This window comes from Mixophyes fleayi, chromosome 6 (assembly GCF_038048845.1).
Source record: "Mixophyes fleayi isolate aMixFle1 chromosome 6, aMixFle1.hap1, whole genome shotgun sequence".
NCBI lineage: Eukaryota > Metazoa > Chordata > Amphibia > Anura > Limnodynastidae > Mixophyes > Mixophyes fleayi.
In genome coordinates, this window is record NC_134407.1 from 122,922,190 (window position 1) to 122,937,037 (window position 14,848).

Sequence of the window (14,848 nt, forward strand, 5' to 3'; positions counted from 1 at the left end):
TCATGGATTATGCATGTTGACGCTAAAAATAAAAACAAATAAAGAATCTTGACACTCCCTGGGTATAAAGAGTAAAATCCTCCGCCTGCAGTATTTCTTAGAGAAATGCTTGTTGTTCTTGTTATAGTTAGTTTGCTTTCCGTATATCTACTTACTTACCTTCGGCGCAGCTCTACTTTTATGCTAGTGTCCATTGTAGTTTATGGACACTGAAGATAATGTAACTGCTACGGTTTGTTCCGGATTTATTTATATTTATCTCCTAGGAAATTTTCATCCACCTTTTTCATTCATATATCAAATTGACCATATGATGAGCTGCAAATTATTATTACATTTTATGTGTCTAACTAAAATTAAAAGGAGTTAAAGGTAAGTTCTGCCTATCTTGTCTACCCACCACATGTAGCAATTACCTTGAACTCAAGGGTTGCCAATAACCAATCGTGCTGCGAGCCCAGGTAGTGGTAGTCTGTCCAGGGCACTCCCATTGCATTTAATGGAAGAGCTTCTGTTAAGTTGTAAGGGACAGATTAACAAACTCCATCTCCTCTAGTATTAACAGTTTGCATAAAACAAGAACATTTCAATAAAGATGAATTGGAAAATCATAATTGGGGGAAATCCATTACAAAATAATGGACATTGAAATTAGTCACAGAAAAGAGAAAGTTGTATATAGTACAGGATGCCCAGAAGGGCAATAGCATAGTCACCAGGAAATTAAGAGTGTGTATAATATATATATATATATATCTGCCGTTGACTTACCGTGGGCGCTTAGCATTACATTTTCTGGTTTCAGGTCCCTGTATATAATCCCCAGAGAGTGCAGGTGTCCAAGAGCAAGTGTAATCTCTGCCAAGTAGAAACTAGAAGGCAAACAAACACCATGTTAGTCTTCACAAGTCCACCTTACAATTCACAAGCACAGTGTCCACCACACGGAACGTTACACCTACCAAGCTGTGTCCTCCATGAAGATACCTTCTCGCTCCAAGTGCAAGAATAGCTCTCCACCTGCAGAAACATGCAAGTGAGCATATATTATAAAGGGGAAACATTTGAGGATTGACATCATTTCGAGGTAACAAATACAGTTGTTATAACATAAATTATTACGTATTTAATGTCCTGTAATAACATATCCAGCCCATTGCAATTTCCGGAAACCATTGTATAATGAATTCAAAACTGTACGTAGAAAACGTTTAGGAAAACAAAACTAAAAATGAAGAAGTGGAGTTTACCGCTGAGACATTCCAGGATTAGGTAAAGTTTTCCATGGGTTTGGAAGGCGTACACCAAATCCACAATGAAGGGATGTCTGACAGATTCCAGGACGCTACGCTCTGCAGTCGCATGTTCGGTGTCTTTAGCATGACAAATTAGCCGAGCCTGAGTAAATAGTGAAATAGGTGGAATAATACTTTGTACATCTAATTTATCCAACTTCAAGTGGAACACAGATATGGTCATTAAGTAATATTTATAATGCTAGCAATATGACTAAGTCTTCCTGCCTATCTACAGTGGCATTTGCACTCAGCTACAATGTTTTTCAAGGAATTACTTTTTAATGCCTAAACCCTGAAAACTTGGGTGTCTATGTTTTTCAATAGTTAGAGAAAGCAATCTCAGATATTTCAAAAGTAGGAAGAAACAGGATATGAAATCTCACCTTTTGCAACACCTTCATAGCAAAAACTCTGCCAGAATTGGAACCAGTCACCTTCCTCACCTGAAACACCTGAAGGGGTTGTTGGTGGGTCATTAGAACAGTCAAGCTCACATATAATTAAAACTCATAGTCATTGAAGTCCAAAGCAGGATATTAATAGCAATTTTTCACAGATGTTTGTTTTCTTTTAACAGCAAGCTTTGTACAAATTTGTCACAAAGCTGACAATCATACTTCCAGAAGGTTGTTCTACAAACTCTGTGATTCCTTTGAAAATTGCTCCACAGGGAGAGATTATATGGCTGCCACTGCAAAAACAAGCATTTATTTTCTGAGCCAGTCACGAAGTTACTCAGTGGTCACGTGACAGCAGATAAAGGAGGAGGGAGAGGTTTATGCTATGAACATTCCAAAACTCATCTATTCACTACATAATGTCATGTGACAGATTACCATGGTTGTTACTGAGAAAAACTATAAGTCATTAATAGCAGCTATAAGGAAAAACTTCAAGTCTTCTTATAGGTACCCAGAGTGATGTTTTTAAAAACAAACAAACCACATTTCACTTTTAGAAGGGATGTATGAACTTTGTTCATGTAGAGGTGCTTTTCAGACAACAATCTTTCTGCACTAGTTTGACAGTTTCTCAATATTAGTATGTGCTGATGTTAATGTTTAGATACATAAATCACTTTATCTACTGTAGCCACATGTTGCCATAGTTCATCCACCTTCAAACTCGTCACATGAGGGAGGAGTTGGTAGAGCCTTGTACTGTGGTTAATAGTTTAATACTGCGATAGGATACAGATAGTTAGTTACAAGAATACCCATCCTGCTCGTCTGTATGTACCCGGTTTAAAACAATCAAAGCGGACCCTAAAAGAATGCCTATAAAAACCCAGAAGGTATTTTTTACAACTAAAAAAATGAAGTAAACATTATTTATGTAACATGAATTGGTCATGTTTTCACAGGACCATTTAACACTTACTTCGAACCAAACACTTGTACCTATTGCACATCTAGACATTCAGCCCAAATTTGCACGCAACACTTGTTAGACTTGACATGATCCAAGCATGCCTGATCAGAATAATTTCACTTTGATAATATCACAACGATGTTTGTAATATTATCAAGATGCCGAATACAATTATATTGTGTCAGAGACATAAAAACAGGACAGCAAAAAAAACAAGTAGGTTGTATGTGATCCACATATCTGTGTTTTTCACTAGTTCTCACTTTACAAGCACACTCAATGTGCACCACAAAACTCCTCAGCTTTGCACTAGTGCTCCTGGATGATCCACCCAACGCACATCAAGAAAACTATGAAGGAATACACTGTAAAAGTATAAACATTGCATCAAATTTCAACCTCCTACCACTTTCAAACCACCTCTTTCATTAAACTTCCCAGGTTTTTCTTTAAGAACTAAGAATTACTTTGTTTAGCCCAATTTATGGCTGAAAGCTGCATTTTCACCTATACCCTAACCTGCTCCCTTCATGCAGCTGGTTTTCAGTTTTCCTGGGGCTTTTTCCTCTGTCTCCCAGACAGTGCCGGACTGGCTATCTGGCACTTCTGGTCGATGACTGTATGGGCACTCTGCACTTCCGATTCCTGCTGCTTTTACTTTCAAGCAGCCGTGCAATGTGACGCAAGGATGTCATGTGCAGCCGCGTAGGAGCCTTCGCGATGTGTGGTCTGATGAGGACGTAGACTGCTGAGGTAAGTTGATGTTTTCAATGGGTCTCTACTCTTTCTTTGCATTCCATTCGGGGGATAGGGAAAGTGTGCAGCGGGGATAGTGACAGGTACTGCAAGGGGGGAGGAAAGTAAGTAATGAGGTTGGGGGGGCTTAAGTGAAAATGTCTGCAGGGAGGGAAAAGGAGGGCGGGGGGGGGGCTTGTACAAGTGAGTGAAAATGTCTGCAGGGGGGGTTGTACGAGCGAGTGAAAATGTCTTTGGGAGGGTGTACGAGCGAGTGAAAATGTCTGCAGGGGGGTTGTACGTGCGAGTGAAAATGTCTGTGGGGGGCAATGGCTGTAGGAGGGGGGAAATAAAAATGGACAACTTGTGTGGGGGACAGTATATGACTATAATGTGTGTGGGGTAAAGTATATGAATATAATGTGCGAGGGAAGGGGGGGGTCTTAATATAATGAGGGAGGTAGGCTATTATCTAATTGCAGGTATGGGCTAATTATTGGGTGCTATTTTATTTGTGGGGTAATGGTGGAGCAATTTAATTTATAACTGGGGTCTATCAATTTAAGACGGGGTGGTTGGACCTTTAATTTAATGCTGGGGAGGTTTGGGAGCTATTAATTGAATGTGGGGCTGTTTGGGGAAAATGAGGTCTATTTATTAAATGTGATTGTGAATTATTTAATGCCTGGGATGGTTGTGGAAAATGGTTACATTTATTAAACGTAAATGCTATTTAATTTCTTTCTGGGGTTGTTTGGAGGGAGGGAAATAGGTTTATTTATTAAATGGGAAAACTATTAATTTAACGTCAAGGCTAGTTGGAGGGATATAGATGTATTTATCAAATGTGAATACTATTATTTTAATGTTGGGGCTGGAGTGAGGCCTAATTTTAAAACGTGGGTGCTATATTGATTTAACACCAGTGCTGGTTGGAGTTTTCTAAATTTCATGTACCCATTTTTTTTTTTTTTTTTCACTCCTACATTTACCCCCCTATTCTCTATAATCACACCCATCTCCAGTGCCATCTAACCCCTGCAGTAGTTTACTTACCTCTCTGCATCTTCTTGCTGTCTCCTTTTGGCTTCTCTCTATTAACAGCACTCTTATTAATTCCATGATGTTAGAGTGAGGTGCCTTGTCGCGGCTCTATGTCCAGGAATTGGGTACCTGGGGGGCAGGGACTGGAGTAAATGGTGGCAGCCGACATCTTGGGAATGGAGGCAGATATGCTGCCTACAAGGACTGCTGCCGCATCCTTAATTACACACATAGGTCTCTCCCAACACCACCTCCCACATCTCAGGAACAGCTGTTGCCTAGAAATGACACCAGATACCTGCCTTAATTCACTGCGGATGCCTCCTCCACTAATAAATTTGTTTGGCCTCAGGGCTTGTGGGGCCCCATACTGCTGTACTCCCTGTACCGCCCTGATGGCTGCCCTGGGAAAAAGCAGGACAGTCTGCAAACTGTCCTAAATTTGGTGGGTGACTGTCCCGCTTAGTCAGGATTTGGTCTGACTGCAAGGACAGTTGGGAGGTATGTCCTACTTCACATTGTACTGCTTGTGAAGGCAGAACTGTGTGCACCTAACAGTACTGCTCACAGTATTGCCAGTGTATTTGTCAAAAATGTGTCTAAAAACCATATTACATCATAGGAGCACCCCTGTCTTAAGTGCCTAGGGCTCCCCCAAGCCTTTTTTGCTCTCAGTCCCGGACAGGACACAGCCTGCAGAGCAAGCCAAGGAGCTCTAAGTCTCATGAGATTTATTAATCTTGTGAGACTGAAAGCTTCCCTGCTCACTCTACAGGAAGTTCCCACCCTTATGGATGTCAGCAGCATCAGACGCATAGATAAGTACAGTGGACTGGGGGTGTCATAATGCGTCTGGAGGGGGTGGTGTGATGTGGATGGGGAGGGCGTGCTAAATGTAATGTTTTATTATAATGTATGTATCAATGCCCCATGTTGGCCACACCCCCAACATAATGTTGCCACGCCCTTGCTGCCGTTGTTTTTTTCATCAACAAAGGTGGGCCTATATGCTTCAAATGCCAGGGCTGATTTTTAGTCCCAGTCTGGCCCTGCTCCCAGACGAAAACCATTCAGAAGCCACAATAAAGGAGATTGCGGTTTCTGAATAGTTCTCACCCCCAATCCAAAGACATTTTAAAGTGGTAAACAGGAACATTCTGCCACTCAGCTGGCAATGCAGCTTTGATTAATCATAAGAGTTATGGGGAAATTGCAACTGTGTATAAGATTGCTGGGAGTGAACCTAGAAATGTGCATCATGCTAAAGTTCAACATGAAGTTACAAAATAGGATAGGATGAGACCAGATCTGAGCTGCTACAAAATTCAAGCCTTTTAGTGGAGTGAAAATGGTCATGTACTCCTATGAACAGCAAGAAGCACCCCACAGACTTTTTGCGCTTTGAAAATGACCTCCTTTGTTCTTTTTTTTGTGTATATATATAATGCACTTATATTGCTCTTTGGCTGACATCCTTAAGAATACAAGTGAGGCCCGGAGCTGTGATATGTCTTCCCCTCTTTACTAGTATACAGAGGAGGACATTAGAAGCTACATAATTACCTTTCCATAGCTGCCATGTCCAAGCACACGTAGTATGTGAAAGCACTGAGGAGATAGGGTCTCCTGCCCAGGACAGATGCTGCTGTCTGAAAGGTCATACTCAGTACAAGGGGAGCTGGACCTAAATGAAAACACTATTACAGATAGGTTGTTTCAAACAAACAACAAACATGATTTTATTATTAAAATTTGTAATGTGCTATTATAAGAATGATCGTACTTACACATCGCAATACCCTATGAGTTCTGAGTCATCATCCTGTAATAAAAGGAAAATAATTAGTAAAGTCAGTGAGCATGCACACAGATTCATAGTGCCACGGCTAGGACCATCAATCAGCATATAACATTACAGAGTGTGGCTGAAGCCTAGTAAACTAGAGCAGGGAGCAATTCTGGTGAGTAGGCAGGGGTAGTATCATACAGGCTGCTCACAACACTATTTTTTCAGCTGGCAAATCACAGCACACAAGATCATTTACGAAGTGTAAATTGGCTGAAGGACAGAATAAGCTGTAGTCCCACTGTATGCATTGTTCCGGGATTTCCATAAAGCATATAACTTTTACTACGCAAGAGGGTGACATGATAAGGAGCAGAAATTGTACAGGCTTATGGTAGGGTCTGGCTGGAATAAGGCTGATCCTTGTGTGACCACTTTTGAGATGGTATTTCATTTGGGGATCGAGATTATGTAAAGATAAGCAGGAGCATTTTTAGGGGCATTCCTTACGGTTCGGAGGGATGCATTTTCACTCAGCAAAAAGACTTTTGCACCGGCTGGCTATCTGACTTTTATCATATACTTTTCTTCCAATTCCACTCCAAGTAAGGTAATGAAAAACTTTACTTACAAAGTGAACATAATAAATAGTTCTGATGTCCCTCTCTCTCTTATGATTAATTTAGAACATAAATTATTTTAAAACAGTAGGTATTTTAAAACAAAAATGTTAGTTTTATATAATGAAAGGGCTACTTCTAAAGTGGCAGTTAAACAGTGATGAGATATTTACACAGAGTGTGTTTTCAGATATTTCTGCCTGTCTGCACACCTATAGGTGACCATCTAGCATCTCCTGTAAAAAGAGAGAGTAGGAGTTTGCAGGACTCCTTGTACGACCTCGGGAAAAAAAACTTTTCCCACTTACTTTAATGCATCATTGCTCTGGCTATTCATACACATATAGCTATTAATAGTTAGATACATATAAACATATACTTTAAATTTACTTTTGTATGATCTTTTGCTATTTTAGTTACTTTACGTTGTTGTGTTGTTTTAGTTTAATGATTGATCAGTTACATGAAACATAATTCTTATGAATTTTTGTTTTTCCTGTGTGTATGTTTTACATTATTTACTATGTGTCCAAATATTGTTAAGTAATCTTCGATTTCTAGTAAGGACACTAAATGTTGAGCCCACTCCACTATATGCTCATGCATTTTACACCATCCGCCCCCCTCATACATACCCACCTATCACTAAACTCCTATTCTCCACCCCAAAAAAGACCCCGCCTCAATCCCGGGGTTCACGTCATTCCTTCCCCTTTCTCCCCATTCTTGCTCACTTGGTCATTTTCCTCGCTTTTCTCCTCTGTTTCCAAGTCCAGATCAAAGACAGCTGCCATTCCAGCCGTATACCCGGAACAAAAAGAACGTGCCTTTTCCGGGTACAGGCTTTCTATCTTTCTATAGCGCTTGTATAACTAAAGACTAAGTACTAACTTCCTGTCTGCAGTTTCCTAAGGCAATTATTACGTAGACTTCAAATTATCTTGGCTCTAATATAGTGGTCAATCGACATTGGACATACTTATATTGATACGAAATTTTATAGAACGTGACGCCTATAAATTAGCCCATTATTTTAATTTACAGAAGCTTATTATAAGTTTGGTCTCCGGAAACATGGCCACCGACGTAGATTTTGAACTACGGCACCTAGTCATCAGTGTAGCTCATGAAGAAATAGGATTATAACAGCGCCACCCCGCGGTCACCCGAAAAACTGGTTAACACAAACAATTCGCCTTACGTTTGTAATGTGGTCTAATTGAGGATTGCAGTTAAAAACCACAGAGTTTGTTTACAGTATTCCATCAGATGGTTTTAAAGATAATTTACAAGGGTAAACACAGGATTTGTAGAGGGGGGGTTCAGAGCTGGATTAAGGCTCTGGGGGGCCGTTGCACTTTAGACAGGGGGGCCCCTAAAGTGTACTATGGCTATAATTTTAGACAAATACACAGACAATACTGTGTGCACTACTGTTAGGTACACACAGCTCTGCATACACCAGTAGTACAGTGTGAAGCAGAACATACCTCCCAACTGTCCTTGAAGTTATACCAAATCCTGACTAAGCGAGACAGTTACCCAAATTCGGGCTGCCCCACCAGATTCAGGACAGTTGGCAGAGTGTCCTGCTCTCTCCTACCTGTTCTTGTCACTTTCATCACCTGTGGCTGCTGGTGTCTTAAACTCAGTTGTTGCTTGTGTAGATCCTAGAATGTTCGTGAAAATCTAAAACAACCCTGGCATTAAATCAATAGCACCCACATTTAATAAGTAGGCCTCCCTCCCTGCAAATAGGCCTGAAGATAAAATTAAATAAAATTAATAGTATACAAATTTAATTAAAAAACCTATTCCCACCCCCCTCAACAAAACAGCCCAGCAATAAATTAATAGCATTCACATGTAACAAATAAACCCATTTCACACCATTACTGACAATTAATCTTTCATATTCACGTTTAATAAATTTGCCCTCCTTCTCCCCAAACTTAGACCCACATTGAAAAATAAATTAATAGTCCCAAAACATCTCTCTCTCTCTCAGACAAGGAGATGAATGTTAACATGTATGAGGTGGTGTCTCTAGCAACTGGTGACACCTGGTACCAAGGGTGGCAGGAATATCAGGGTTTCCTAGTTCATGATAGCCATGCATTGGTGGTGGCAATAAGGGCACTGTTGAGATACCTGTACAAAGAGATCAACCTCTACCACAGTGAGCATCCTGATGTGATCCTGAGCCGAGCCAGTGCCTGGCGCTTAAACCTAACATTTATCTGCATCTGTATTTAAGCTGCATCCCGGAAGGAGGTGCTCAGTCCTGCCTATCATGGGGAGAACAGACTACTGCGGAGGTTCCCAAAGTGTTTGTCGTGGCTCCCTGGGGTGCCGGGGCGCTGTCACACGGGTGCCATGATCACCCTCTAAAAAAAGAAATAAAAAACTAACAAAAAAAACTTACCCATCCAGCGCCGGATCCTCGCCCTCTCTGACTGCCGGGCGTGACGTCATCACGTCCGACAGCGTCAGTGAGGAGCGGCAGCAGAGAGGACAGAAGACAGAAGCAGAGAGGACAGAAGAACATGAAGAATGAAGGTAAGTAAAGGAACGGAGAGTGATGGGGGACAGACACCCTGAAGGAGGGGGGGACAGAGAGAGAGAGACACGCTGAAGGAGGGGGGACACAGAGATAGAGAGACACGCTGAAGGAGGGGGGGACAGAGAGAGAGAGAGACTCTGAAAAAGGGGGACAGAGAGAGAGAGACTCTGAAAGAGGGGGGCAGAGAGAGAGAGAGACTCTGAAGGAGGGGGACAGAGAGAGAGAGAGACTCTGAAGGAGGAGGACAGAGAGAGAGAGACTCTGAAGGAGGGGGACAGAGAGAGAGACTCTGAAGGAGGGGGACAGAGAGAGAGAGAGACTATGAAGGAGGGGGAGAGAGAGAGAGACTCTGAAGCAGGGGGACAGAGAGAGAGAGAGACTCTGAAGGAGGGGGACAGAGAGAGAGAGAGACTCTGAAGTAGGGGGACAGAGAGAGAGAGAGAGAGACTCTGAAGGAGGGGAACAAAGAGAGAGAGACTCTGAAGGAGGGGGACAGAGAGAGAGAGACTCTGAAGGAGGGGGACAGAGAGAGAGAGACTCGGAGGGGGACAGAGAGAGAGACTCTGAAGGAGGGGGACAGAGAGAGAGACACGCTGAAGGAGGGCGACAGAGAGTGAGACAGAGACTCTGAAGGAGGGGGACAGAGAGAGAGAGACAGAGACTATGAAGGAGGGGGACAGAGAGAGAGAGACTCTGAAGGAGGGGGACAGAGAGAGAGAGAGACTCTGAAGGAGGGGACAGAGAGAGAGACTCTGAAGGAGGGGGACAAAGAGAGAGAGACTCTGAAGGAGGGGGACAGAGAGAGAGAGAGATAGAGACTCTGAAGGAGGGGGACAGAGAGAGAGAGACTCTGAAGGAGGGGGACAGAGAGAGAGAGAGAGAGACTCTGAAGTAGGGGGACAGAGAGAGAGAGAGACTCTGAAGGAGGGGGACAGAGAGAGAGAGAGAGACACGCTGAAGGAGGGGGACAGAGAGAGAGAGAGATAGAGACGCTGAAGGAGGGGGGGCAGAGTGAGATGCTGAAGGAGGGGGGGGCAGAGTGAGACACTGAAGGAGGGGGGGCAGAGTGTGACGCTGAAGGAGGGAGGCAGAGTGAGACGCTGAAGGGGGGGACATAGGGTGTGAGATGGCGAAGGGGCGCAATGATACAGAGGCACAATGTGATGGTGAAGGGGTCTAAATACATCTTAAGTCATTTTGACCCCAACTACTTAAAAAACGGGACTACCTGGTAATTATTTTTGCTTCGGGGTGCCTTGGAAAAATTATCGTGACCCTAAAGGTGCCTTGAACTGAGAAAGTTTGGGAACCACTGGCCTACTGTACCCCTGGCTATCCACTCTAAGGGTTCTCTGCTTTCAGTGTCTGACTGTCCCCCCAGTATACTGGCTGCACGTTTTTGTTGTATGACTGCCACTGACAAATTGCTGAAATCTAGCCTCCTCGGGGTGCAGGGTGCCTTGCTGAGCCAGATTGTGAAACCACTGTACATAACAAGCATCGCCATAGGCACCACTGAGCAGCAAATAACCTCTCTCTCTCTCAGGCTGTCGTTGACAGACTTAAGCCTCCCCTGGACTTGGCTCTGTTGCCTTCCTATGCTGTACACTCTCCTTACTTGTATATTGAACCGGACAAACGCTGGGCAGCTCTCTCACCCCTCCTCCATGCCCTGGGAGTCAGCTCTGCAAAGCAGCCGTGCTCCTTTATTACATCGGTGTACAGCATTTACGAGTTAGACGTCTCCTATTACAATGCTAAGGCTTAATTTTATCAGTAAGTGTCAAGACCCCCTCCCTCCCTAACACAGGCTCGCACCTCCAGACGGACAAACTCCTTGCCAGCAGTGTACATTTTGACATCGCCGACTTCTAGCTACTGCGCTTCTCTCCTCCTAGGCGGCGGGGGGCCCTCAGAGAGAGGGGGGCCCGGGGCAAGTGCCCCCTGTGCCCCCCCCCTTAATCCGGCCATGGGGGGGTTGCCACTGAAGGAGGCATGCCTATTATTTTAGACAGCGGTAAGCTGCTCGCCAACTCTTCCAGTCCTATTCATATACACGGACAATGCAGTGTGCACTACTGTTAGGTGCACGCAGCTCCTCCTTCACGAGCAGAGCAGTGTAAAGCAAGACATACCCCCCAACTGTCCTTCCAGTCAGATCAAATCCTGACTAAGTGAGATAGTCACCCAAATTCAGGACTGCCCCACCAAAATCAGGACAGTTTGCAGACTGTCCTGCTCTCTCCTGCCTGATCTTGCTGCTTTCACTACTTGTTGCTGTTGTCTGTGTCTTAAACTCAGTTGTATTTGTCTGGATCCTGGAATGTTGGATCCCTGTTTTGGAAAAAGGACAGGTATATAACACATACTTACCAACTTTTTGGAGTTGGTGTCCAGGAGCCTCCCTGGGGGAGGTGGGGGGGTGGGGCTCCGAAATCGCATCATTTTGGAACCGCCCTGTGATGTAATGACGCGAAACGCGTCATTTTACAGCGGGGGACGGGGCTAAATGCTGCGATTCCCGGAGAATCGCAGCATTTTGGCCCTAATTCTGCCCACTTTACTAGGAAGTGGGCAGATGCGGGAGATTGCTACATTCTCCCAGGAGTCTGTGAGACCCACCCGAAATGCGGGAGTCTCCCGGACATTCCGGGAGAGTTGGCAAGTATGATATAATATTTAAAAAGCCATGGCAATGGGTAAACACTGTAGAGCTCCCTCTGTTCAGTCCAACAACATTAAATCAAAAGCACCCACATTTCATTATTAGCCCTCCCTCATTGCAACCAGTCCGACTGTAAATTCATTTAATTCACCTTTAATAAAAAGATCTATTTCCCCCAAACAACCCCAACATGAAATTAATAGCACATTTAATAAATAAAACTATTTCCTCCCAAACATTAAATAATTAGCATTCACTTTTTATGAAATGGCAATCCTTCTCCCCAAACTCTGCAACACACCCCAGCATAAAATTAATAGGCCCATCATCCCACCCTATATTAATAGGTCCACACCAACAGTTATTAAATTATATAGTCCCCACCATTAAATAAATATCCCCACCAATAAATTAAATGCTCCCACCCACCATTAAACGATTAGAGCCCACTTTCACCCTACTATAAAATTAATATCTCACACCCCACCTACATTACATTGAGAGACACCCCCTACACTTACACTAAAATTCCTACCCCCACATTTACATTAAAAAGCTCCTTCCCAAAAATACACACTTCAAATATATATTTACCTTAACCTCCCCGGCTAACCCTATTATAGCTAGGGAATGGATGTCGACTGAACCACCTAGTGTACCTTAGTAGATTTACTGTAGTAACTAGATTAATCCAGTATGGAGGCATGAGCGGTTCATGTCTGAAAGTAGAAAGGCCATACATAAATACCATAAGAGATGACACCACTGGTATGAATCAAGTTATGCTATCCACCCTCATCAGGAGGATATGGTGGGTTTGGGGAGTCACCAGGTGGATGGTTAACTCTCAGCCCTATGCAGCTTCAAATAATCTGACCTGGGGGTAAATGTATGAACGTGTGGGTTCTTCAACACCCGCGTGTTCAGCGTGTTCGGCGATTAAATTTCAAGCGGCGCTGCATTGTAAAGGGAAGTGAAATTTAATCGCCGAACACGCTGAACACGCGGGTGTTGAAGAACCCGCACGTTCATACATTTACCCACTGGAGTGTAGTGAAAATGTTATGATGATATCATCACCCTAAAAGTTCAATAGATATCACTGTATAACGTTTATAGCAACTTAGGCAGAGATAGATGTTAGTTAGATTAGATTTTAAATATGTTATTTGTATGTTGTAACTAAAAAATCTCAATAAAAACACTTTATTCGAAAAAAGCTCCTTCCCCTCAATGTGACACAAGTGTGATACACTTACATGTAAAACCTCCTCTCCACACATTCCCCCACACTTGTCTTCATCATCTGGTGCTGTTTCTTGTGTCCTGCTGCCTGCACCACACATAACAGACATACATGCTGGCAGTGGAAAAGGGGTGGTGACACACATCAGGGGAGAAATCTGTGAATACACAACAGGGGATAGTGTAGAAACAGATCATAAACAATCTGCAGCCACAATGTTTAAAGTGGCTGTTCCCAGGGAAGGTGCCCAAAACCGTAAGCCTACAGCACCCCAGGCAGGAGAGGGGTTTCTGGCACCAGGAAACTCACCCTGGGTGCAGGCCTGGCGCATGCCGAGTACCAGGAGATATGGCCTTACAGCCCTGTCCGCTGTATCCACCAATGTAAAGGATACATACAACAGCCTACGAGTTCGGGGAGTGAACGGGGAGGGGAAGGGGCATTTTGCCATAGCCAGTATACAGTAGGGGTGTGCCAAACTCAAGTGCATGCAGCCACATTCGAATCAAGCTCTGAGTTACTTGTTTTTCAGGCATATCTCTTGCTCCAGCTAAAGGGCTAGTCTAAGTCCTGATCAGTAGTGATGACATTCTCATATGCATGCTATAACATGTGCTTGCTATCACGTGCAACTGTACTTTTTTATATTAACTGGTTTACTATTAATGCCTATATTATTAACAGGTGACATTAATTCAATATTTTTTCCTGTGTGTTCTTTTGTGAATTTTTATTCCACATAGGTATTGGAAGTATCCTGCAGCGTCTTGTGTAGTAGAGCACAGCAGACCTGCCCCCGATTTCAAAAGCACACGTATCGAGAGATCCATGTCTTGATGAATTTAGGGTTATGCAAAGCCTAAATACGTGCATATAATACTAAACGCAGGTTGTGCTCAAAATGCGTGCCTTGATGAGTCAGGCTCATGATGTCTGCATGTTCATAAGGTTGACACAGTTAAAAAGTCGACAGTCAAAATGTCAAAATAAAGCATTAGATTAAAAACAGCAATACATGCTACAAATAAATAAATGAAGGAATGGAAAAAAAAACAAAAAACAGAAGCCCCCTCCCAAACAGCTTTACCAACCCTAGTATTGTCAGCCTAGGCTGGTATTAGCAAAATTGGGTGTACAAAAGCATGTGGTTCCCCCCTGTTTTACTATTGCCAGCTGTGCAGGTAGCACTATAGCAGGGAAACCCACAGTGTGGGGTCCCCATGCCATAATACTAACCAGCCCCAGGCTAGTCAGTATAGTTTAGGTCGAAATAAAAATACAGACCTTTCTTCCCTTGGTGTACCTAACTCTGTGCTGAAAGCACTAGGACTCTGCCCACAACTCTGGGCGGTGGGTGTGGAATAATGCAAATTTTATAATGTATAAAAGCATTTTGTCCCTGGTGCACTGCAGGTGTCAACATGCTCAGGCTGCCATTAAGTGTTTGGGGATGCTGGTGCTTGTAGTATTGCAAGCACCAGCATACCCATGGCTACCAGGGCATCCTGGCACTTGGAGAG

The 14,848-nt window shown here is 43.4% G+C and overlaps 1 protein-coding gene across 2 annotated transcripts in view; it reads right to left on the minus strand.

Moving 5' to 3' along the window:
- RPS6KB2 (ribosomal protein S6 kinase B2) overlaps window positions 1-7,697 on the minus strand; it is a 38,327-nt gene extending 30,630 nt beyond the window's left edge. The window contains exons 1-7 of one of the 2 annotated variants that reach the window (XM_075217246.1): window positions 7,589-7,695; window positions 6,236-6,270; window positions 6,012-6,132; window positions 1,682-1,750; window positions 1,251-1,398; window positions 963-1,020; window positions 772-872 (exon numbers count right to left, since the gene is read on the minus strand). In XM_075217246.1, coding sequence (XP_075073347.1) covers window positions 772-872; window positions 963-1,020; window positions 1,251-1,398; window positions 1,682-1,750; window positions 6,012-6,132; window positions 6,236-6,270; window positions 7,589-7,648 — 592 coding nt within the window. In that variant the 5' untranslated portion in view covers window positions 7,649-7,695. Of the gene's footprint in view, window positions 1-771; window positions 873-962; window positions 1,021-1,250; window positions 1,399-1,681; window positions 1,751-6,011; window positions 6,133-6,235; window positions 6,271-7,588 lie in introns of both variants that reach the window. The other variant, XM_075217247.1, reaches the window with a different exon arrangement.
- Window positions 7,698-14,848: the final 7,151 nt, after the last annotated feature.